Source organism: Cylas formicarius, unplaced genomic scaffold (assembly GCF_029955315.1).
Source record: "Cylas formicarius isolate icCylForm1 unplaced genomic scaffold, icCylForm1.1 PGA_scaffold_10__41_contigs__length_53128322, whole genome shotgun sequence".
In the NCBI taxonomy this organism is placed as follows: domain Eukaryota; kingdom Metazoa; phylum Arthropoda; class Insecta; order Coleoptera; family Brentidae; genus Cylas; species Cylas formicarius.
This window is the reverse complement of record NW_026844214.1, coordinates 39884926-39908928: the sequence shown is the minus strand read 5'-3', so window position 1 is coordinate 39908928 and position 24003 is coordinate 39884926. Positions and strand designations below refer to the sequence as shown.

The 24003-nt window shown below is 34.1% G+C and overlaps 1 protein-coding gene across 3 annotated transcripts in view; it reads left to right on the top strand.

Moving 5' to 3' along the window:
• LOC132698681 (protein C-ets-1) overlaps positions 1-24003 on the top strand; it is a 185857-nt gene that overhangs the window by 129038 nt on the left and 32816 nt on the right. For all 3 annotated transcript variants that reach the window (XM_060664876.1, XM_060664889.1, XM_060664881.1), the window contains 2 exons: positions 1911-2111; positions 2765-2983. In XM_060664876.1, the coding sequence (XP_060520859.1) occupies positions 1911-2111; positions 2765-2983 (420 nt within the window). The remainder of the gene's footprint in view (positions 1-1910; positions 2112-2764; positions 2984-24003) is intronic.

Sequence of the window (24003 nt, the reverse complement as noted above, 5' to 3'; positions counted from 1 at the left end):
AGCGTTTCCTTAACTAGTAGATCTTCCTTATTTCTTATCTTAACACCTATCAAAATTTCAAAAGGCGTAGGTAATATATGCTGCGTTGTGAAGTAGAATTTAAGGCTCTCTGAGTTCTATCAATTTACTTAAACCATTTATTTCGATCATCCATTTTAATTTACTGAGAATTGCAATTATAATGCGATTGATTCTTTCTATCTGCCGATTTCCTCTTGGAACTCGGGCATTGGCATTCTTTCGTCGTAGCAATATTCTTGGAACTCATTCGAGGTAAAGGCGGCCCCTTTCTCTAAAATGGTCCTAGCTGGGTTGCCAAACGTTCTCTGCTGTAACTTCATTTTTTCAATTGTTTCATGCGATGTCGTGGACTTAGTAGCATACCATACAAACTTAGTCTATTACATGCGCTGGTAATTCTTGTTAGTCGAAGGTAGAGATCCTAAATGGTCTGTGGACCTTCGCCCTTAGTTATAGAGTGTAATAATCCTTCCCTTTTACCCTTTTTCTTATTTCCTAATATGCACGTCACACAACTCTTAATAGAAATTTGAACCTTTTCCGTTAATTTTGGAATATAGGATTCCCTTTTTATAACTTCTTGCGTCTTGGAAACAGCGAAATGTCCAATTTCATATGCTTTTCTTATTATTTCGGTTTCCATCGCTTTAGGGACCACTACTAATTCTAAACCATCGTCATATTTATATAAAATGTCATTTTTTAGTACAAAATATTGGTAGTTTTTAGTAGTAACTATTTTTCTAATAGCATTCACAAATTCGTCTTTCTCCGGAGCTATCTTAAGTCTTTGAATGATGTGTATGATGCCATTTTTCTCACAACTCAATTAATCGATTACCATTACTGCAGGATATCTACTTAGTGTATCCACATAATCCATGCCACTACCACTTCGATGTTCATTCTCGTAGGAGTACTCTTCTACAGTCTGTTACAATTTTAAATTTTATTCCGAATAAATAAATTCGAAATTTTTTCAACGTGTTGATAGTGATCAACACTTCAAGCTCATAACTACTGTAGCGCTCTTCTGCCAGCGTTGTCTTTCTACTCATGTAGTAAATAGGACGAAATTTTCCATCGTCACTCGATTTTTGCACAAGGCACGCCCCCATAGCCATGCTGATTAGCATTTGTATGTAGCTGCGTTTCAGCATCGTGTCGATAAATATATAGACTGGTTCACCAGTCAATACTTGTTTCAGCTTTTCGAAAGCTTGTCAATACTTTGTCCTTTTTAAGCAAATCACTTCAATCAATCAATCAATCAAATCAAAGCGTATGAATAAATAAATTTTCTGAAATAACCCGTCAAGCCAAGAAAATACTATATTTGCTTAACATTCTTTGGTTCTGTAATTTTTTTTATAACTTGCGTTTTTTCATCAGAGGGTTGAACTTTTCCCTCTTCGATAATAAAGCCTAGAAAATTTACCCTTTTTTTTTCAGAAACTGACACTTCTTTTTCTTAATTTCCTGTCCCAAAACCAACTAGCGACTTCTAAAGCTTGTTCTAGATTCTTGACACCTTCTTCAGTTGAACTTAAAATACAGTGCTATATTTGCCTAACATAATTCTCCAAAAAGTGAGTTATGAAACGCCGGAAAACTGCTGGACTGATATATAAACTGAAAGGACATTGTAAAAATTCAAATTGTCCACTTGGTGTAACTAAAGACGTATACTGTCATCATCGACATGGAAAAATCCAAATCCAAAGCTCCTCGTGGTTCACCGAAAAGCAGTTCGTAATATTTATTCCATTAAACAGTAGTCATGATTAAATTTGAAATATCTGTTAGAGTATTTTCAATTTTTCCTAAAATAAGGCAATATATAAAAAGACACTTCAATATATATATATATAACTCGCAATTTCTTGCAGATCCTCGTCAGTGGACCGAAAATCACGTGGCCCATTGGTTGCAGTGGGCCGCAAAGGAGTTCTCCTTGGAATGTATACCGCTTCACCAGTTCAGAATGAAAGGCAAAGACATCTGCGCGATGGGCAAAGACGCGTTCGCTGCGCGCGCACCCGCCTTCGTAGGCGACATCTTGTGGGAGCACTTGGAACTGCTACAGAAAGGTTTGTGTATATTGTGAGATTGTGATTGTTTGAATCAATTGAAAAATTATGATTTGCAAGTTTGTTTTCTATGGCGTTTTATTTATTTCTCACTGTACGTACCCTGTTTTTCACAATACACATTCAAAAAATGTACAGGATGAGCCAAATTGGGCACTTTCAAAGGAAATCCCCTTTTCTGTAGTATTGCATAAGCTGTTTTACTCTGATAGCCTTGTCTGTGATCTTTGCGATTAGCCTATTTTTTCTCTTTCAAAAATGTATTAACTTGTTCCTTAAATAAATGGTGATCATTATCAAAACACAAGAATACTTAATCAAATAATTTGTCGATGATGGTTTAATTATCGTGTCACTGTCCAACTCAGATTTATTAATCAAGTATTTAAAACGTTGTACTTTATTCCCGCAATTTAGTGTTATTCCTTCGACTATCATTTGGGTAGTTTTTCTAATGACTTTTGCAGGTAAATTAAACCTTTTATTTACTTGACAATATCTTCAATATCAAGTTTACTATATATCAAGCCAGTTTTGCAATTAATTAAGTTAAGAAATTAAAAAAAAAATAACTTTAAATCGTCCCAATAGTTATTCTTATGACCTTTTGCCTTTCCACCGTAAACGAAATATCCACGTGACATTTTTTTTAGACGTCGAACGAGAACGAACGTTGTCGAACGCTATAGCACCGGGCATGTACGATAGCATGTGCGTTCCCGAGATAGCGCCTTATATCGACTATACTCAAGCGCCTGGAGTAAACCCGCTGGAAGATCGAAAACCAGCGACCACCGTCAGCCCTCCACCTTCCAGTCACTCCAACGCAGCACCACCATCGGCTCCTACGAACAATAACTTCTTGCACGACGGTAAGTACTTTGGACCCGTAATACAGTACAAGCACCAGTAGAAAATGTGAAACGAGAGAATTTAAAAGTTTGGTGCAAATCGTACATGCGACACAACCCATACAGGACAGCACACGCCACGTGTTATATTCAAGATTCAAATTTCGGAGAGTTACAAATTGGCCTACCCTTCACTGGAACCCAAAGGAACTATTGTGAAATTGTGAAATTTCTTGGCCTGTCTTTGTCCTCCTAGTATATATCTCCACGATTATCGGGATTCTCTTTGCATCCATTTTATGATCGCAGATTTAGCAATTTTAAATCAGCGTAGTTGATTGGACTTACCTGACAATTCTGGACTGTTTTTCCAATGTAAGAAGCTTTTTTTTGTCGACTATCGTTGGACTCTTGTAAACGTTTTTTATATTGCAAAGTTTTTTTTTTGCACAAGGTGGTAAACTAAATTTTTTTGCATTTTTTTTTTCTATTTTATTTAGGTTACTGTACTCATGTATTAAGAGCAACAACCAATTTTTGAGATTTAATTTCTTTGTAAATTTGTACGGTGTATCCCATTTTTGATGTGTTTACGGCGTATCTCCCTTATTAATAAAACTAGTGTGTTGCTGAATTCTTGACCCAAAGCAAATTTTTCATTAAAGAAAAGTGACACAAACATAAATGTCATTGCTATATTGGATTTTCAGTGATTTTGGAAGTTTTGCAATTTTGCACCCTTTACAGCTTTGCAGCTCAGTTATGCGTAATCTTATGGAAAGGGTGAAAACTTATATGGGTAAGGTTTTTTACGTAGGATTCAGTGACTTAGTCAGTTTTCTTCTCAAACTTGCAAACATTGATATATAAACTAAACTCTATGTTTTCATAATTTTATTAGCCTTTTGTTAGCTTTTGAAAAATATATAACACATTTAAACATAATACTAAACAATTATCTTTATTTTTTGTATGAGCAGGCCATGGAAAATACAGATTTTTTAGATAAATTATATAATATATAACAAAAAGTGACCTGCCAAAATAAAGGCAATATTGAATGTGAATTTAATTTTTCCTAATTGTCATATTTCGGATTAACATGAGCCAAAGTAAAAGAAGGCAAAAATTAAAATAATAATTACGAACTGTCATAACTGTTTGACAACTAAATTATATTAGAAAAACGGATACCTTTTTTCCGTGGCTTACTCGTAAATAAAGTTATGTGTTGCATATTTTTGGAAACATCATAATAAGCCTAATAAAATATTTACAAGGACGTATATGGTGTTCAAGAAGAAAAAAGTTTAGTTTGTATATCCAAATTTGTGAGTTTCAAAAAAAAAATGACTCCGCTACTGGATCTTATGTAGAAAAAACTACCCAGACCAGTTTTCACCTTCTCGTTAATATTAGTTAAGTGACCCTACTATGGTAAAAATTGATGATTTTCCACGCATGTCTCTAAATTTCTCGCACCAACCAGCACTTTGTGCCATTTTCTTTCTAAACAGCAAGTTGCACATACTTAGTTGGTGTTCTAAAAATTTTTTGTCGTAGTTATTTCACAAGTTTCTGTTTTATGCAAAAATTTTGAAATCACCCTCTATTTATAAATTCAAAAAAGTTATGACATTTCTATTTGTGCCATCTTTTATTTAATAAAAAATCAGCCTTGGGTCACTAGAGCTACAACACGATAGCTGTATTAATAATGCGCCGTATAACCATCAAAAATATGACACAATGCACAAACATTTGATGGTTTTTAAACTTTGAAGGCTTTTTAGATCAATCAAGTGTCGTGAGGTATTCATCATAATTCATAGTTTTTTGGAATGAAAAGTTAAACGCTTTAAAAGTTGATAAAATCAAATTAACAGTCGTGAAATTTTTGAAAAAAAGCACGTTATCATTGGCCACGTATTAATTTCAACATGATTTTTAATATTTATTGTCGAACAAATAAATAAGAACTCCGCCGTAACAAGAAACCTATTTTAATTCTATTCGTAATTTATGGCCACCAATGAGGGAATGACATATGTGCGACGATTTCTCGCCATTTATTATTATTATTAATAATTGTGGTTGTATCTTCATTACGAGAATACGGAGCTCGATTGTAAGCGAAGTTCATGGCCTTGGAATTAATAAGTTTTTAAAACAATGGAACTTGTCTGGTTGAACTTTTATTTAAAATTTCAGCACGTGTTGTTTAGGAACAGTTTCGGCTTTGTTCCGTTTATACACTGTTTTTTTTTTGTTTACTAAGTGTCTCGGAACATTTTATTCGTTTCATCCCCAAATCAACGCCAGACCAATCATTAGGTGGTAAGGTATAGGGACTAAGTGTGGTATAAGCGGAAACACAATTTCATATACAAACCACACACTCAAAATATAACAAAATACAATATAAAGAATATATTCTTAATTTGAAAGTCCTGTATATTTAATTCTAGGGATGCTTGTTATAATGTAATAGTCAAACGGCTTGTGCCATTGTCACAAATACCATCACAGTGTAAATTAAAAATAAACGAAAATTGGGCTTTAAAGTAAACAGCAAGTTTACTAAAAAAAAATTTACCTGAACCCTTCAAATCTGTTCTCATGTTTTCCTATCATGCTTTGAAGAAGTGTTAGATGATTTTGTTCCGACATGATAGGGAGTAGCTACTTTATGATGATGGAAATATAATTGTCAGTCTTTATTTTAGATACATACTATGTTATATGTACATGTTATAGCTATATAGCGTGTATGTTAAAGAATGGACCCCACGTTAAAAACGTACCTTTGGACCAAAATTATTCAGCTAAATTTAGTTTAATCGGGGTTTTTGGTGCCGAAATACCATAACCAGGCTATGTCCAATAGACTGCGCAGTAAGCACTTTCTGATGTAGAAATTGTATGACCAAAAAACACATAGTTCACGTATTGTCCATTCTTTTGCTAGATACGCTATATGTTTGTTTGCCACGCTCGTCCGCGTATACACTGTTAGAATGTCTGTTGATTCATAAAAGTTAATGGCCACCTTACAGTCCGCTCATTCTCATTCATTGGTCGCTGTCAAACTTCCGGTGCCTAACTTTCGCTCGTTCCGGCATAACTTCCTTCAATCGTTGACACATGAAATTTAATTTTAAAGACAGGCCGAAGCAAACGTTATAACGATATTTTTATTAACTTATAAATATTGAAGCACCAAATTAAATTTAGACTTGTTTTTTGCACGCTCCGTGGACCAGTATATTGGGAGAGAGGCTTGTAATTAAACGTAAGTAATATGCATAGTTAGCGGTAATATATAATTATAATATAGGATCATATGAAACGAAAATTGTATGGGATTTATTTATTGATTATTAAGTATTCCAGTCATGGCATTACAATCAAATTTAGATGCCTATATGTTTATACGTCGCGTGACATATTTCGTTTTTAAATATTTCCTGAATCGTAAAGTATAATGAAAACTGATTTTAGCTGACTTGGCAGTACCTACTGAAGTGGGTTTTTATTTGGTTATTAGAATATTCATAATTTTAAAAAACACGCTCGTTTATCATAAACTGAAATGGAAAAAAATATGTATAGAGTTAATTTTTCAATGAAACTCCCACAGGCTACTGTGTAATACTTTTTATAAAACTTCTGGATTCCTCCTGCGTCGGTTTTTGCTGAGTCGAATCTGCTAACGCAAAAATCCTTAAAAAATCAAAACCTCCTAAATTCAATATTGCAAAGCCTGAATCCTAAAAGCAGATAAAGGAAATGCTCCATAATACGCCTACGCAAATTAAAGTTGAATTGGACTCCACCGTAAAATTTTTGGCAGCTGAATTTAAACATGGCCGTAAGAGCTTAGGAGAAGATGCCCGGTCGGGAAGTCCAAAAACGACCGTCGAATTACAGTCAGCGAGATATCAGAGGTTATGAAAATGTCCGAAGAACGTGTTTGTCACATTTGAAATTAAAATTGAGAAAGCTGTCCTCGCGTTCCCGCGTGCCGCGTTTACTCACGTTTGACCAAAAACATGTTGAATGAATGTTTCCATCTCTCTGTTAGCGCGGTTTAGGCGTAATATATCCGAGTTTTGGCACCGATTAATTATTACTGTAGATGAAACTTGGATACACCAAAAAGCAAAAACTGTTTTTTCGGCAGGGAATGGCGACTGTTTTTTGGGAGGCAGCTTAATCGATTACCCTCAAAAAATAAAAGAAATGAAGAAAAAATATCTTGTGTCATTCTTAGGTGGGAAACTTTTCAAGTGACCCTCGTATATACAATAAAATCGTGGACCATTATTGATGGAGCTAGATCACATATTACGCAAAATGCAACGGACATATTTCATTCATTTTGGCCTTTCTAACCGTACTAATGTTATTGAAAAGAAAAAAAGGCAAACGAAAAAACACTTAATGTACTTTTTATTTTGTTTATTTTTTGACAGATTTACCATTCCGTGTTTCGCATGGAAAGCTTTTAAAAATTGTCAAAGTCATTAATTTGTCCAACTGTGTAACCAATATACGAGATTCTAACGATTGTTTAAATTTGGATTCTTTGATTTGATTGGAGGATTTGATTTTTTATCCAAAAAAATATCGAAAGAGAGACTGTTAAATTTTTGATTATATTTTATATGTTATAATAACTTAAATGGTTCAATACAAGTGGTATCTATGTTATATATGTATATTGCATAACGGTCATTTTTGTAGTTACCTTAACATTTATTTATCATTATTTTCATACTAATCGAAAATATTTACCAATGTAACACAACGGCCGAGTCGAGGGCGGACATGAACCCGACAAGTTACCAAGTTGCAAGAAAAGTTTTATTATTGTTAATAACAATTACCAACTGAGTGCTTCTCCGCTGAAGCGCAAAAAAGGACCCAAATAATCGCAATTAAAATTACGAACCGAAAAAAAAGATGGAAATGTTGATTCAATAACACACACAAAGGCAGAACGAGATGTTTTAACATATAAGTATTAACTTAACCTAAATTAGGTAATACCAACTTTCCCGTCTGCCTGGCGTGACGGGGTTTAATTGTGCAACTTTTGATAATAACGCGATATAGACTTTTATTGTTTGTGTTAAAAAAACGAAAACAAAGTTGAAATCATAAAAATTAAAGTAATTAACCTTTACTTACATACGCTTCGCGATTGCGCAATACGTGACCCATATTTATGGAGAATCTTCGGTCTTGAATGTGATTGGCAGCTTTAATTTTATAACTTTGAGGGGTATTAAATAATTGCTTTCGAAAGTACGTTCTTCAAGGTCACGGTTGTACGGGTAATTCATATGTGCCGAATATTTTTACGCAAATATTTGGTTTATCGCTTTTTCTTATTTTGGTTTTCTGTCGCCTGATCCGTTCCAATGCACTAAATATTGGATTTTTACAATATGTGAATCCCAAGATCTTTGATTTAATGGAGATTGTTAATGAACAATAACAGGGTCATTTACGGTTGATTATCACTAGTTTGTATTAGTATACCATGACCATGAATATTGTGTTTTTACAACCGGTGCCGTGATTAACTTTGCCTACTGTTTGTTCATTACTCCAAAACCGGAGCCCCTTATAGAATACCCTGCCGAGCAGACCCTTACCCGTACTCATTTCAGAACCGTTCTAGGAAAGTATCTACCTACACTAATAAGCGGGATATAAGTATGTTTTCAATCTTTTTCGTCGAGCAATTCTTGAAACATGTACATAAAAAAATGAGTACAAAGTTACATAGTGTCATTATCAATATACAACATATTTAAGATAATAATAAAGTATCAGTCACTTAAAAATTCGTCATAATCGTTATTGTCGTGACCTAGTTTTATTTATGACCAACTCCGCAACTAATCGTTCTCGATAAATATTTTCTTATTTTATTACTCGTTTTGTTGTACTATCACTAAATTTTGGTGCAGTGTTATTTCTTCTTATATGCGCTTTCAACTCAGGCCAAATGATCTCAATCGCGTTAAATATACAATGATATGGGGGTAATCTCAAGATTTCATGTCCATTTTGTTGTGCTATCGAACCGCGAATATAATTTATAGTCTTAAAATATACTGTCGTTGTTTACAAATCGAATAACTATGTAGAAGACACAAAAATGCAAGAAACACAAAAATTATTATTTTCAAACTTGCCTGTAAGATAAATAGACTAAGGTACCCTTTGAACTAGTGAAAACAGCCTCGCTGGAGAACCAGGTACATAAATACGTACTTACTGAAAGAATCACATACAAATACTATACAGGGACATATTGCAATTTAGATTACATTCTTAAGAGCGATACATATCACCTGTTGTTAAAATAAATGCTTCTACTTATTCGAAAATACCCCGCAGCATCAATGCTTAATCAAATTTGAAACGAGTTACGTCTCAAATAAAAATTTCGAATTTCCACAAATATACGTTATGGTCTATCTCAATGCAGAATAAACATCTGTTGGGATGGGTTTTATCATGGTCCTGCGAAGGTCTTAAACATTGAAGCAATAAATGCACTATATTTTTGGTCGTACATTAACAGAAACAATACTATTTCGATAAAGCAGACTTTTTTTGTGTTGGTTTTAAAACCGAACTAAGGGAATCACCAGGATTTTTAACCTTTACCGTAAATCGCTCTTTTTTACTTTAGTTCTAACTCTTTTTTTTTTTGTATATAAAAAACGAATTAACGATACGTTGAAAAACTGAGTAACGACACAATCTCAACCATCTCTATCAATACACCTTGAAGATGGTTATCGACAACCGTTCAAACTATTTCACACAAAGACAAAAAACTGGGTTAAAACCCCGAAGAAGGATGAGCCCGATAGTGAAAGCTAGATAAGCGAACCGATATTGCACACAGTTGCCCCAAGTTCTGGACACGGTTCGTTTCATCGCTAACAATGCCCGCTGCGCGCTCTCCATTCTTCTTCAAGTTTCTACCTCTTCTTCGCCAACGTTTACTATTATTACCCCCCACGATTCGCGTCTATCTTCACTGTCAAACGGTTTTGTTGGTGTTTATAATGTGTTGTCATTAGTTCGAATTAGTTTTCCGGTGGTTTATGTGACGCGCGCGCTCATGAGACTCGCGATCAATTAAATGATTCCCGATTTTGGAATAGGAATGGCGATTTTATTAAGGGGTGTGTATTTTTCGCTTTTTGGTTGAAAACGCGTGGGCGTGTTTTAGTTGGTGGTTGGTGTTGTATGAAACGATTAGAGAATTCAGTTTTATTGGTTTTAATAGACTGAGGGAAATCCACAAGCTGAATTAGTTAAATTGTCTTAACTCTTAACTTTAAATACATTGTAGAACATCCTGTGTGGATACCACCAATAACCAATACTACAACCAAAAATGAGGTTGAAATTTAATTTAAATAAGATTCTGGTTCAGTCCGCTACGAAAGCGCTGAAAGGCCACCAAAAATCAGGTTTGGTTTCCACTTAGTTAAGTTATTTTATTAGGAATTAGTCAGAAGTTCTTGTTTCTCGGAACTTCTGACTTGTTCTTCAAAAATTAGCCTACGTTAACTAAAATCTATATTTTATTTTTGGTGGCCTTTCAGCGTTTTCGTGGCCGCCAAACTAAGCTACATTATTTCATATCATTCTAAATATGCAAAAATTCGATATATCCCCTAGAAAAAGTACAGAGTGAAAGAAAGGAGGAAAAATAAAATGTGTGAGGGTAGGATATGAACTTAAAGAAACGTCTTTTGAATAATAATTATATAGAAAAAAAAAAGAAAAACTCACTTATACAATATCACCTTAATAGAAACAGTTTATATATTTTAAATTGTCCGGGATATTATTAAACCTAAATATTATAAGTGAAAGATCCTTCATAGTAGACTGTGCTATGACGTGGACGAGATCAGTATCAACGCAACCTGAAATTAAGAGTGTGCGATAATGAATTGTATTTGTAGATACTAATTCTTTATATTACGATTAAACTAAGCTATAACTTAAATGACGGTTTTATCGCGTTATCTGTTTTTTTTTCTTCCCGCAGTTCTTGTGGTTATCTTTCGGTGTTAGGATATTTCGGAACTTCGTCGTATCACTGATTCTATGTCGTCAGTTTGGTGCTCCGAATTTTGGTCAGAAAACGTTTCCGTGTCTTAATCTTTAGGCGTTTTTTTTGTCTCTATCTTTACGAAAGTACTCCGATTGAGATGGTTGCGGCCTTGGAAGCCATTTTGCTTTGGTCATTTTGTCATTCGCAACGCAATGGTAATCAATTAGCAACGGTTCGCCACAAATTCTTTCCTTCCAGGGCTTGCAGAGCCATCAGTCCCGCGCGACCAACCGATTGAACAAGAATAAGTACCCCCTAGGGGAATAAAAGACAGTTTGCCAATCGTTCTTATAGTTACTACGCACTCGGTGTAGATATTACCTATACATATACATTGTATGGTCCGTGATTATATAATAAATTCTATAAACATCGTACTTATATTATTTCTGTACCTTACTGTGTGATTTAATTTTGTTTTCACTGGCTAGGTCGGCGCATACTTCTGTGTTAGTAGCAACTCAAAAGTTACTAGCACGGCCCAGAATCCTGACAAATTTTAACCACGTGTTTCTGAAACACCTGGCTGTTTAGCCCTTAATGGCTGATTATTTCCTCACCTTTTGTGAACCTTCCCTTCGTATTACGCAAATAGCAATTGTAGCGTTTGAAATTGTAGATCTAAATGTTTCTATACTTAGATGAACAGTTGTATCATCACCTCACATGAGTTCTGAGCTCTTCCTACGGACCTTTTTGCCTATTATTTGCTTTCTATTATAAATTAAAGTAATTCGTATTTTTGGCCCCTCATTACATGAGCTAACAATTGCTTTTATCTCACTTCAATGATGTTGAGTAGTTCTTTTTGTTTGTGCATGAAATTGAACTACTTCATACTATATTTGGAAAGCTTCTCTTCTGTTTCTGTAGAGCAACACAGAAAATACTTAAATCGTTTTCTACTCTCGTCACAGAAGCAATTACAGCACGAACACCATCAGAACTGACAAAAGTTAAAGTCTTCTCCCAAACCCCTCACATAGTATCGGCAACACTTGAATTGGCAGATTGAATGAGTTGAAGATTATTTTTTCTATTAGTAGTAATATGATTTTATTATACTACTAATTAATTGAGGAAGCTTACGCTTAGCAGGTACAACTTGCTCACGTTCCATGTCTCATATACTACATTTATGATTTCAGTCAGTCAGTCAGTTTAATTAATTCGTCGCTAAGCTGAAATGTATCCCTCTGAAAATACCCATCAGACTAATTGCATAACGAGGAGTTTAGGATGACTCATGTGTCTCCCAACACCCGAAAATTGGTCGTCTGTTATCACTTTCATGGCCGAATTGAAGCAACTAAAAAACCAGAAAGTTGCAAAATAAGCAAAATTTGTTAATAAAGTTGCAAACAATGGATACATATATATATATATATATATATATATATATATATATATATATATATATATATATATATATATATATATATATATATATATATATATATATATATATATATATATATATATATATATATATATATATATATATATATATATATATATATATATATATATATATATATATATATATATATATATATATATATATATATATATATATATATATATTTATATTTATATTATATATATATATATATATATATATATATATATATATAATATATATATATATATATATATATATATATATATATATATATTTATATTTATATTTATATTTATATATATATATATATATATATATATATATATATATATATATATATATATATATATATATATATATATATATATATATATATATATATATATATATATATATATATATATATATATATATTTAATGTAGACACAATAATACAATAAAAAAAAGCTAATGAAAATATAAAAATGACTACAACACAATTTAGTTTTTAATGCTAGGAATTAATAATTCGGAGTTTACTTTTTATGTACTTAAATTAATATTAATTGCAATACGTAATACCCCTAGCATCTAGGTCGTAGATAAAGCGTTCAATTATGTTGAGTAGTCATTTAAAACGTATTTTTACGTCCGATATTTAAAGGAACGCAACCGATTTATATCCCTATACCCAGGCAGCCATGAATGGAAAATAAACTGGAACTTATTATACCGAGATTACCACAGCACACCGCCGCACATTAATAAAACCTAATGCCGGTTTGTATAATAGCAAAAAAATTGCCTTCCGCTACTATAAAGTCACTCAATAAACTCTTCTGGATAGTCTTCGCTAGACTTATGCGCGCGCGCTTGTGTATGTGTATGTGTGCGTATATTCAGTCACCGACAGGATGCGATCGGTTAAACGGCTTTGCTTAATCTTGGTTTATTTATGCGCGGTAATTATTGTTAAAAGGTGATCATCCTGGATCACTATTCGCGGAAATGCTTCATTTTGTCTATGAAAAAGGTTCTAGTATCGGCGGAACAAGAAACCGGTTCTGTTTTTGCGGTTTCCTATTTCCTGCTTCTGCATCATATACGCAACGTCCTAAGTGTTTATTTTAAAATTTATATTTTTCTTAATCTTTATTATTTAACAGATTAGGAGTTAATTTCATCCTAACATCTATTAACTATAACTATTCAACTAAACTAAAGGACAAAACGTAAAGAAGCTATTAAATAATTATATCAACCGATAGAGAAGACCTTGGATCAAAAAAATGTTTTTTGTGGTTAACCGGTCACCAGTCAGAAACATAGTTTATATAAGGACTGAACCTCCTACGATTTAACAATGAGGGAACCTTAAACATTTCTAATAAATCACTCATGATATTAAATTTTTTCATATTTGGCTAACCTAAATTTTTTAGGATTCGTATCGATCTGATGTTTTTTCGTAGACATTTAAATCACTGGCGGTATTTTTTTTCGATCACGCTAGTAGAAAAGGTATATCATATACAACCCGTTTATACACTCCTTCAGACACTCATTTATTAAAAACTCGCTTCCCTCTTGTCAAATCAAACTAATGACTAAAATTGCGTTTATCAAACTTGTGGCATAATATACTATTATACCATATTGAGTTTTGATTTGTCGGTCACATGCAATGTGACATGCATGATGGCAAACCCTCCTGCGATGCCTTCCAGCCAATGACACGAGATAACTTTGTCAGCTCAAGGGCTTTTAATGTTATTCGGATATACAAATAGAATGACATACCCCAAATCTTTTTCTTAGGGAATCAACCCTTTTACGGTTCCCCCGAGGGTTGGCCCCTTTTCTCAACGGGACATCTTGTATACTTGTGGTCGAGTCCGCGACGCAGTGTTGCCAAATCCTACGTTTCGTCGGTGCGGCAATCCTCTATATTCACTTACACAATTAAACTGCAGTAATTTTGAGATTTCTAGTCAGATTCTTTAGGGAACCTTTTACATTCCTAAATAAATATTCTAATTATAAAAAAAAGTCAGAACTGAGGAAGAAAAGTATGTAGCATCTGAGAAAGCAGTTAATCGTCATCAAATACTTTTTAAAATATGCAGTAACCGGCAGTCTCTGTTAGAGAATGGAAAATAATATTTAACTTAGGTACAAAGGAAGACGATACAAAGTAGGATGGAACATTACAACTTTGGTTAGGTTTGGGACCTACGATCATCACTGACAACCACATAACACACGAAATAAACAACAGAATTCAAAGAGGCGGCTGGTTTGCACTACAAAATATAATTAAATCAATTCTGATATAATATATGAGGTGGCACGCATGTGAAACATGGACAAAGCTAAATGAGAACCGACTAAAAATTGTAGAAAGAAAATTTCTTAGAGGTATATGCTAACCCGTCGAGGACAACATCGCACAACAATACGGAACGGAAAGTAACTGGAAGCTGAAAGAGCTATATAACCGCACCCCGGGTTGTAAATGCTACACAGACACAGAGAGTGAGACACCTGGAATTATGATTTAGCTACTCCTATATATAGATATTTTTTAAGTTAAAGCTCGAATTAGGTGGGTAAATCAATCAGAAGAAGCGATAATTCAGGAACTATGTCATCTGATGAAGGAGGAAGAAAATGGTTTAGATTTTTTTTTCGTGATGATCGGAGTTTTAATAGGACTAATTTTTGTGTATTATTTATTTGTTCAGGTTTTGTAAATTCCGCACCGTATTCTTTTTTTTTGGTAAATCTTTCTCTTGGGTCTTAATTCCTTACTGGGAATGTAGTGCTCATTCTGCGATGACGTCATTGATTTCAGAACCAGCACGTGAAATGATCTGTGAGTTATCTACTCAATTTGATCCGTTCATCTCGTGGGAGATCGCCCTCTTGATATTTTCCTCTCTTTTTTAATGTGGATTATGAGCACGTTTCATTATATAGCCAGAAAATTTTAGAGTATTGTGCAGGATGACTGCTAACAATCTTTGGGAACTACGAAGCTCCTGGAGTAACTTTTGCCATATCACATCGTCTTATAACTTCTCCCGCTGGTAGGCATAGTGATTAGGGACCCAAGATATATGTTCATTCACAACATCTAAACGGCCTATTTTACGGACTTCCGATCTTATTTTTTTTGTCCACAATCATTATTTGGGAGTAGCAACATTATATTTCAGTTCAGGTTTCTTACTCTCCGCTCTACTGTATTGTTCCAGAAGACTCAGACGATGCCAGTAATGCGATGTCGAGTTTCATAAAATATGCAGCATCGTGGTATAAGCTGACTATCAAGGATATCAGATGTTCACAATGCCCAATTCACGCAGGACCAGTCACAGCTGTAACAATTGGACTATATTGGACTTTTTGTAATCGATAAAGCATATGTAGAGTGGAATGTTGTATTCTCTCGATTATCTGGCTAATTTTTAATACCCACTCGCGCTTGCTTCGAGTCTCTCATTCATGATAGTTAACCTTGCTGACGTGTAAAAGAAGGGTTATAGTCCTGTAATTAACTATTTTTTTTGGTGGATTGTCATCACTCAGCACCTAGTTCACTCATCTGGCCACTGAACAGCATGCCGATTCTATTACATAGACGGTACAATATATCGATGCCTGTTACACCTGTTCCTTGTAGCATCTCTGCAGTAATGTTATCCGGGACAGTCGCTTTGTTGCGCTTCAGTTTCTTTACATCCGTTCTTATTTCATCCTTTAAGACATCCGGTTCCTCCAAATTGAAGAGTTCTGGCTATCGTTTTATTATAAAGGTTTTAACAGTATAACTTCCATTCAACTGTAATATCGTCTAGATCGAATCTTAGTATGCCTGAGGCATTCTCGGCTGATTTTGGTTTGAATCCTCACTAATACTCACGATCACTAACATTTTTTTTGGGAATGCAAAATATTTATTGGACTACAAAATACTTTGTGATTGTTTTCCTTTATGGTTAGTGCGTTTTTCATTAAAACTGCAGACTTACCGCCTTTGGTGCTTATGGGAGAAATGTTCAGTAGAAAAAAGTCGGTCTCGTGTGGGGGAGACACGGCAACATTGTGATCGGCCGTCTTATACCGCGCGTAACCGCGTTAGTGAATGAAGTGCCCCGTTTAGTGGCAATAAAAACAAGTGGGCCGTGATTCGTTGCGCACGTGTTTTCGAAAGGAACCCCTGACACATGAGCACTACTTCCCGTGTATTCACGCAGGGTGGGGTAGTCGGTTTGTGCGACGAAGGGCTGTACGCATTTGCCTCGGAGATATTTTTTGGCCATGCTTGTCGGCCTACTAGAGCAATGTCAGATTGAAATTTTGCGAATGCGGTACTGGAAGGTAATGCTGACGTGAAATTAGTAATTGCCCCAAATGGACAACAGTTTTGCCGTTTTTAAATTGCGAGGAGAAGGTATGGTTGGTTACTATTTAAACATATCTTGGATCCTGCTAGGATATATGGAAAGAAGACTTGAAGAAAAACTTAAAGTAATGTTTCACCTTATATAGCTACAAAATAAGATGAATATGGATACAGTAACATTTTTACCACTCAGACGGCTTTGAAATTTTGGTCCAGGATCAAATAATCTTCCGCGGATGCACACAAATTCCAAACGCTGCACTTGACATTGACATTTCTTTAAACATCAATGTCTGCAAACTGGACTAGCATCCCGGCCAAAGCGACCGTGTTGAACCCGCTAAGATCTTGGCTGAAAACACATGCGCAGATTGAATATCTTTATTGAAGATTTTTGATGTTAGCTACTAAAGTATCACTTTTATCATATATTACATCGTTGGTAATATTTAGTTTTAGTTTATCTAGTAGCTGACTTGATAGAATTTGATTTGAGATGTGATGGCGCAAACAAAATTAATTAATTAATGAAATAACCGTCCCCATTTTTATTTCTGTTTTCAGATCGTTTTTTAAATTTTACTTGAGAAACGGGTATTTTATGAAAACCATACCTTGAAATTCTGTGAAAATCGAATCCAAAAATCTCATAACCGTTACAATAATTCATTTATTTACTATTTTATTTAGAAAAAGTATAGCCTCAATAGTCTTTAGGTTGTGTCAATCCATTTAGCGAATTTCAATATTTTTCCTCACTCGTTAAGATATGTAGAAAAATTGAAAATTATGTTTTTCATTCACCATGGTCACCGTCTGTGATGTGTGATTTGTGTTTTGAAAAACGAACCTATATATATTTAAAAAAGTTCCTCGAAGTTTTATAGACATATGCGTATTATTTCCGGTTATAATTAAAAAGTGAAACCAAAGTAAAAAGGGTAATTTGTAAAATCTAGTAACATCTTCACTCCCTAAGAATGGCGCAATAAAAGTATTAAATGTCAGCATAGAAGCTAAACAGATTTCAGTGTCATACTTTTTACAAAACTTTTGGATTCTTCATCGGTTTTTGCTGACGTTTCAGGCTCTGAAGAAGCCAACAGGATGATTGGCGAAACGTCAGAAAGTTCGACTGGGCAAAAACCGACGCAGGAGGAATTCAGAAGTTTTGTAAAAAGTATTATAGTAGCCTGTGGAAGTTTCTTTGAAAAAAAAAACAGATTACAGTGTCATTTATTCCAACAAACGTAAATATGTTTAATATATAATAGGAGGTATGTTCTTTTAATAATAGTATTTGATTTCGCAACGAAGTGTCTGAAAGGAACATCAATGACGTTTTCAGATCTCAGCACGTTTTATAAATTTGTTGGCACTTTTTCTAATTGGAAACGCATTAAAGTTAATGGGGATTTTATAATGAAAGCCGTACCCTTAACTTTTAATGCTCGACATAGTAGGCCCTTTCGGAAGACGTCCTTTTGCCGTTCTCTGGTTACCCCCCTCATAAGATGGCGCACGTGGTACAATTTCGATGAACATTATAGGTGTGTTTGTATAGACACCGTAAGGACCCGCGGTCCGGAAGTGGGAGTATCCCGCAGAAGAACATCTAATGTGAAAAAAGATCGCCAAGACCGTGCCCGTACTTGGCAAACCTGAATTTGAATAAGCGTATAACGGTTTTCTGTGGCGTACCGGAGAACTAGTTTGGCTTTTAATTCAACAACGACCTAAAATAAACTCAGTTACAGCAGTTACAAATGGCTTTTGTATTTATATAAATCATTCGCGCTGAATGTCCCCATAATTTTTGATTTTGAATTTTTGGTATATGGTTCTTTCACACAAAAAAAATGTTCTTAATCAACTGCAGCTTTCTTTTCCTATTTTAAGTTAGCTTAGATTAGTTTTCATCAACTTTAGTGTGCTTTTCTAGTTATTACTTAAGATTGGCAAAACTATTGAAAACGAAATGAAATCAATGAAGTAACCTAATTATTATTTTCGAAACTTATCTCTTATGCATTCTATATGTTTTTTTCTCTTCCAATATCCTACCTAATTTTCAAGTTTACGATTTTTACGTTTACTCAAAAATCAACAGTGACATTTTCACTTTCATGTTTCACTGAAATGATTTTGAACCTACTAGTATAGACATTTTTTCTTCTCCCAGTTGTCCGTTCGGAGTAAAAATCTATTTAATTTTTGTTATTTTTGCTTTGAAGTTAAATTGCTGAAAGGTAAATGGAACATGAAGCATTTCACAAACATACAATTTAATGGGCCAGAAGACAATACAGACGCATAATATTTTTTCTACAGAAACAAGCATTTACAGGGACAAATTGCTTCGAGCGACTATTTTCACAGACACTCAAAGTGATTGACACTAATAAGTTAACATTTGTTTCAATTATACCGTTAATTAAGTTAAACAAGCAAATAAGTCTACATATTCAATTGGCACTCGTTAACAAAGAAAAAGTCCAGATAAGAAACGATTATGCCGTCGAAAGCTGTAATAACATTGGGTGTTTAACGGAGATAAGCAACGCGTTTATCAACTCTAACCAGTTACATTGAAACCTATCTGCGTTGCGATAGAAAAGTTCCCAACATGTCAAGTTGATGGTCGATAACATCATGGAAGATATCCAATTGAAGGATCGTAATAGTTACGGACCAATTTTTGTTTCCGAACAATTTTTCATTATACAGGGTGGTCCCTATGTAATGGAACAATAAGAGAGGAGGGGATTCTTTAGGCAAAAACATTAAGATATAATGAAGCTTACCTCAGTCCAAAAGTTTATATTAACCGAGATACAGGGTGTCAAAGTTGGAATTTCATTTTTGATTTGTTTTAAACAATTCCTGAAATAATCGCGATTTTTTTTACATGAGGAATCATAGATGGCGCTACGTATGGTACTTTTCGTGTATTTGATACTTCCTAACTTTTCTGCGCCTTAGCGTATGCAGATTTTTAATAAAGATATCACCGCTTACATTTTTCTTTACAAAAATTAAATTTCGCCCCGGGTCACCGTTTTAGAGAAATTCGCATTTGAAATTTTGGTTGCACTGAATTGAACAGTTTCATGTGAACATGCAAAATAATTGAAAGTAGGCTGTGACTAAGAAAATCACAATAAAAGACAGTAAAATAGTGTCATGTGGGTTCTGACGGAAACAGACACGATAAAATACCTGCAAAATTTTTCAAAGCAGACTTCGACTAAAATAAAGACGATAAAGGCATTTGGGTTCTGGTGAATTTCTTTGCTATTTGTCAGTATGTTGGATGTTTTCAAAAAGTTTTCGGAATCTCGTGCTGATAACATGGTGCAGGAGTTGGTGGAAGCAACACAAACCACTTACATCAGTAATTAAGGGATATGCACAGATTATTCTAGTGAAATAAAATATTCCATTGTTGCCCCCTGCATTGCTGAGTCAGGAAACTACTCATTTTATGATATATGGGGTATGTAAAAGTAACAAAAAATGTTTTTAAATTAACTTTTTTGAATGAACAAAGTGTAATCCTAGATTGAATGCAATGAAAATATTGGTTTTTAAATCCGTGTTCGATTATATTCTTTCTTGTTTCACAGAGAAATATGTTTGAGATTTATATGCTTCTGTTTTTCTGCCGTTCAGTCCTTTTGGGGTAAGTTGTAAATTAAGTTTTTAATTTAAAATCTGAATATATTTACAAAAATTAAGTTTTAAACATTTCTAAGGAGAATGTTTTATTTCCACATAAGTGATTTTGATTGTAACAGGTAATATAAATTATTGATTCATTTTTTGACGTACATTAATGCGATGTAAGGACAGTATATAATTATATATCATCGTCGCTTGAATTTTGATATATTACTATCGCCTGTATTAGCGTACAAAATGTTAATAACAGGATGTCGAGAATAAAATTTTGCAACGTGTATGTGAATAGGCTAAAGGCAAAGATTAATGTTGATTTTTCGTTATTGGCACATCCGGTTTTTCGCAAAAAAAATATTTGCTCATTCATTTAATAATTCCATTCATGCCTCGAGTAACCTAAAAACTTAATATATTATGTATGTTACCTATCTCTTTGATTAATAAATATAATTCGTGAGAGGAAACGATAACTTTTTGCTAATAGGCGACTTATTGCCACTTAATTTCTGCCCCCACACGCAATGCGGAATTAATAAGGCATCCGGTTTTCAAATTGAGATTAATTTACGTTTATCTCGAACGGTGTTCCAAAGGAGTAATTAATTAATTATTGTCAAAGTCTCTAGGGAGTGTTTTTTTTTTGGTTTTTGCTTTACAAGGAATGAAACAATTCTATATAAAAATTGGATCAATTTTTATAATAATAATAAAGATAATCAACTGGAAAACAGTTTGGCCATAAGATTCTAATGCTAAAAGATTAACTAAACTGCAAAAATGCCGATGACTAACAAGATTGCTTTCGGAAAATCGTAGCGCCTAGCACGAAACAGCTTTGTATTTCAAAAAGGACTTTCGCAAAATCGATGTAATTTTATTGTGCATACACCCAGTATAAAGCGTCTTTTACGTCTCGCCGAACTTCCTGATCCAAGAATTTTTCCAATAGAATGGTTTTGAAACTATGCAGTACGCCGTAATAGTCAATGGCGTCATCGCGTCCAAATTGGGCGCGAGAAACAGCGATTTTCATAGGGATATAGCGTGTGTGATAAACGAAAACCGTAAATAAAAAAATTGTTGCCGTTAGCCATATTTTCCACGAATTTTGATTTATTATTTACTCTCTAAATGGACAATGTTCAAGGTATTTTATATATAATCAAAAAAATGCTTGAAATACAAATGGATCTGCCGCGTCTGCTGGTTAAAGACTGTTGCCGATCGGGTTAATAGTTTTGGCGAAATTTTTTTTTTTTTGGAAACCAAAATAACCCAAAAAAAAAATTCTAAAATAAAAAAAAATACTTTGCAGTATTTAATTGTGCCCAATTTTAATAGTTTAAATATGGATTCAAATTTATTACATTACATTGCACTGGATATCGCGAACACCCTGTACAATAGGTAAAAACCTTAAATAAAGGCTTAGCTGTCTATACGAGCTATATTTTGGTGTAAAATAAATTGACTTCTGAATCACAGTCTTTTAATTATTCTAAATTTTCAATAAATGGGGAATACCATTTTTGTTTTTTTGCGAATCCTGGCCACACCCTGCACATTTTTAAAAATTGTCAAGAATAAAAATTTAGACCTTTGGTTCTTGCGGATCGTTTGATACAGAATTTTTTCCTATCGCGTAAACCGTTTTCGTGAAATGTTTTTTTTCTTAGGCAAATGTAAACGCGGTTTTTAATTTTTTTAACAATACTTTCCGACTACCCAATCCCACCAATTTAAATATGTTCCATTAGGGGATCGAACGCTATTCATTTATCAAATACTAGTCGATAGCTTCAAATTTCGGACACTTATCCTGTTTCATAGCGACGTTTTGAAAGATTTGAAAATTGAAAAAAAAAGATGGCCGCCGAGGTTCGATCGTCGCCATTTTTACAGGTTTTGTGCAACTCGCGGGCTGTTTAAAAAGAGCTAAATTTGAATCGTCTACATCAAACCGTTCGGAAGTTACCGCCGGAAAAGTCAATAGCAGAGACAATAGACAAAAAAAAATTTTTTTCGGCGTTGATTCGTACTGTACCAATGGCGATCCCCTAGGACCTACCGTTATCCAGATCTCGACTTTAGTGAGAAGCGGGTATACTTCCGAAAAGAATCGATTTCATCGATTTTTCGATAGTAACAACATATTGTCAACCAACATTCCCAGAATTTATTAATATTTTGGAGGCGCTGTATTCGACTGCATCTACTTGGTTGGATGCATAAGCGTGTTTTTTTTTAAGCGCGAGTGGTCAAGAAAAATTGTTTACCAATCGATTACCGTTAAGACAGGTCACATTATTATACACACAAGCGGTTATCAACAATTATCAACGCAACGCGATTAGTCACCCGCGAACGTAAATATCAATAAATGAATAAGTGATCAGGCTATTAATAACCTTAATAATAAATATATTCAGATTTTATAGATTACACTAATTTAATTTTTTATCGTCGTCAATAATGTTGTGTGCGTATATTAACTAACTGTCATTTTTAATGATTACGATGTAAACAACTGTAAATTCTTGCGTGTATTTATCCGCAAACAAGTGCGTTAGGAAATCAATTTTGTTATAGTTTATATTTATGGTGGCATTTTTTCAAATTTCTGAATTTATTGTTTTCTATGTCGCACTTCCGCGTATTTGTTGTTCCTTCTGTATAAGGTGATTCACGCTGTAAATGTGAAAATTTCGCTGTTTACACTAGCGATGGTGATCGACCGATCTAAACTATTTTAAGCTATTCTTCTTCTTTAAGTGCCGTCTTCGTTGCGAAGGTTGGCAATCATCAGTGCTATTCGTATTCGTGACACAGCCGACCGAAATAGTTGGTTTGTGGTGCACCCGAACCAGTCACGTAAGTTTCTCATCCATGAGTGACGCCTTCTTCCTACACTTCTCTTTCCTTGAATTTTTCCTTGTAATATCAGTTGGAGTAGTTGGTACTTTTCTCCTCTCATGACGTGTCCAAAGTACTGAAGTTTACGCTTTTTTACCGTAATGATAATTTCTTTTTCCTTTTTTATTCTTTTCAGGATTTCCATGTTGGTCACTTTATCGGTCCATTATGCCTTAAGTATTCTACGGTACAACCACATTTCGAACGCCTCCAGTTTCCTTATGTCTAGTTTCTTCAGAGTCCAAGCCTCTACAACATAGTACATTCTGATTTTTAAATCCAAGCTGAGACCGCTGCCACAGAGCACTCTTTTCATTTTCACAAATGTTGTTCTCGCCTGTCCTATTCTAGTTTTGATTTCTTCAGAGCAGTCGTTATTTTTATTTACAATTGTACCTAAGTATTTATAACTGTCAACTTTTTCTATGGAGTGGTTATTTATATGAATTTGTGAATTGTTTTATGCTGTTTTTGATATTATCATAAATTTTGTCTTTTTT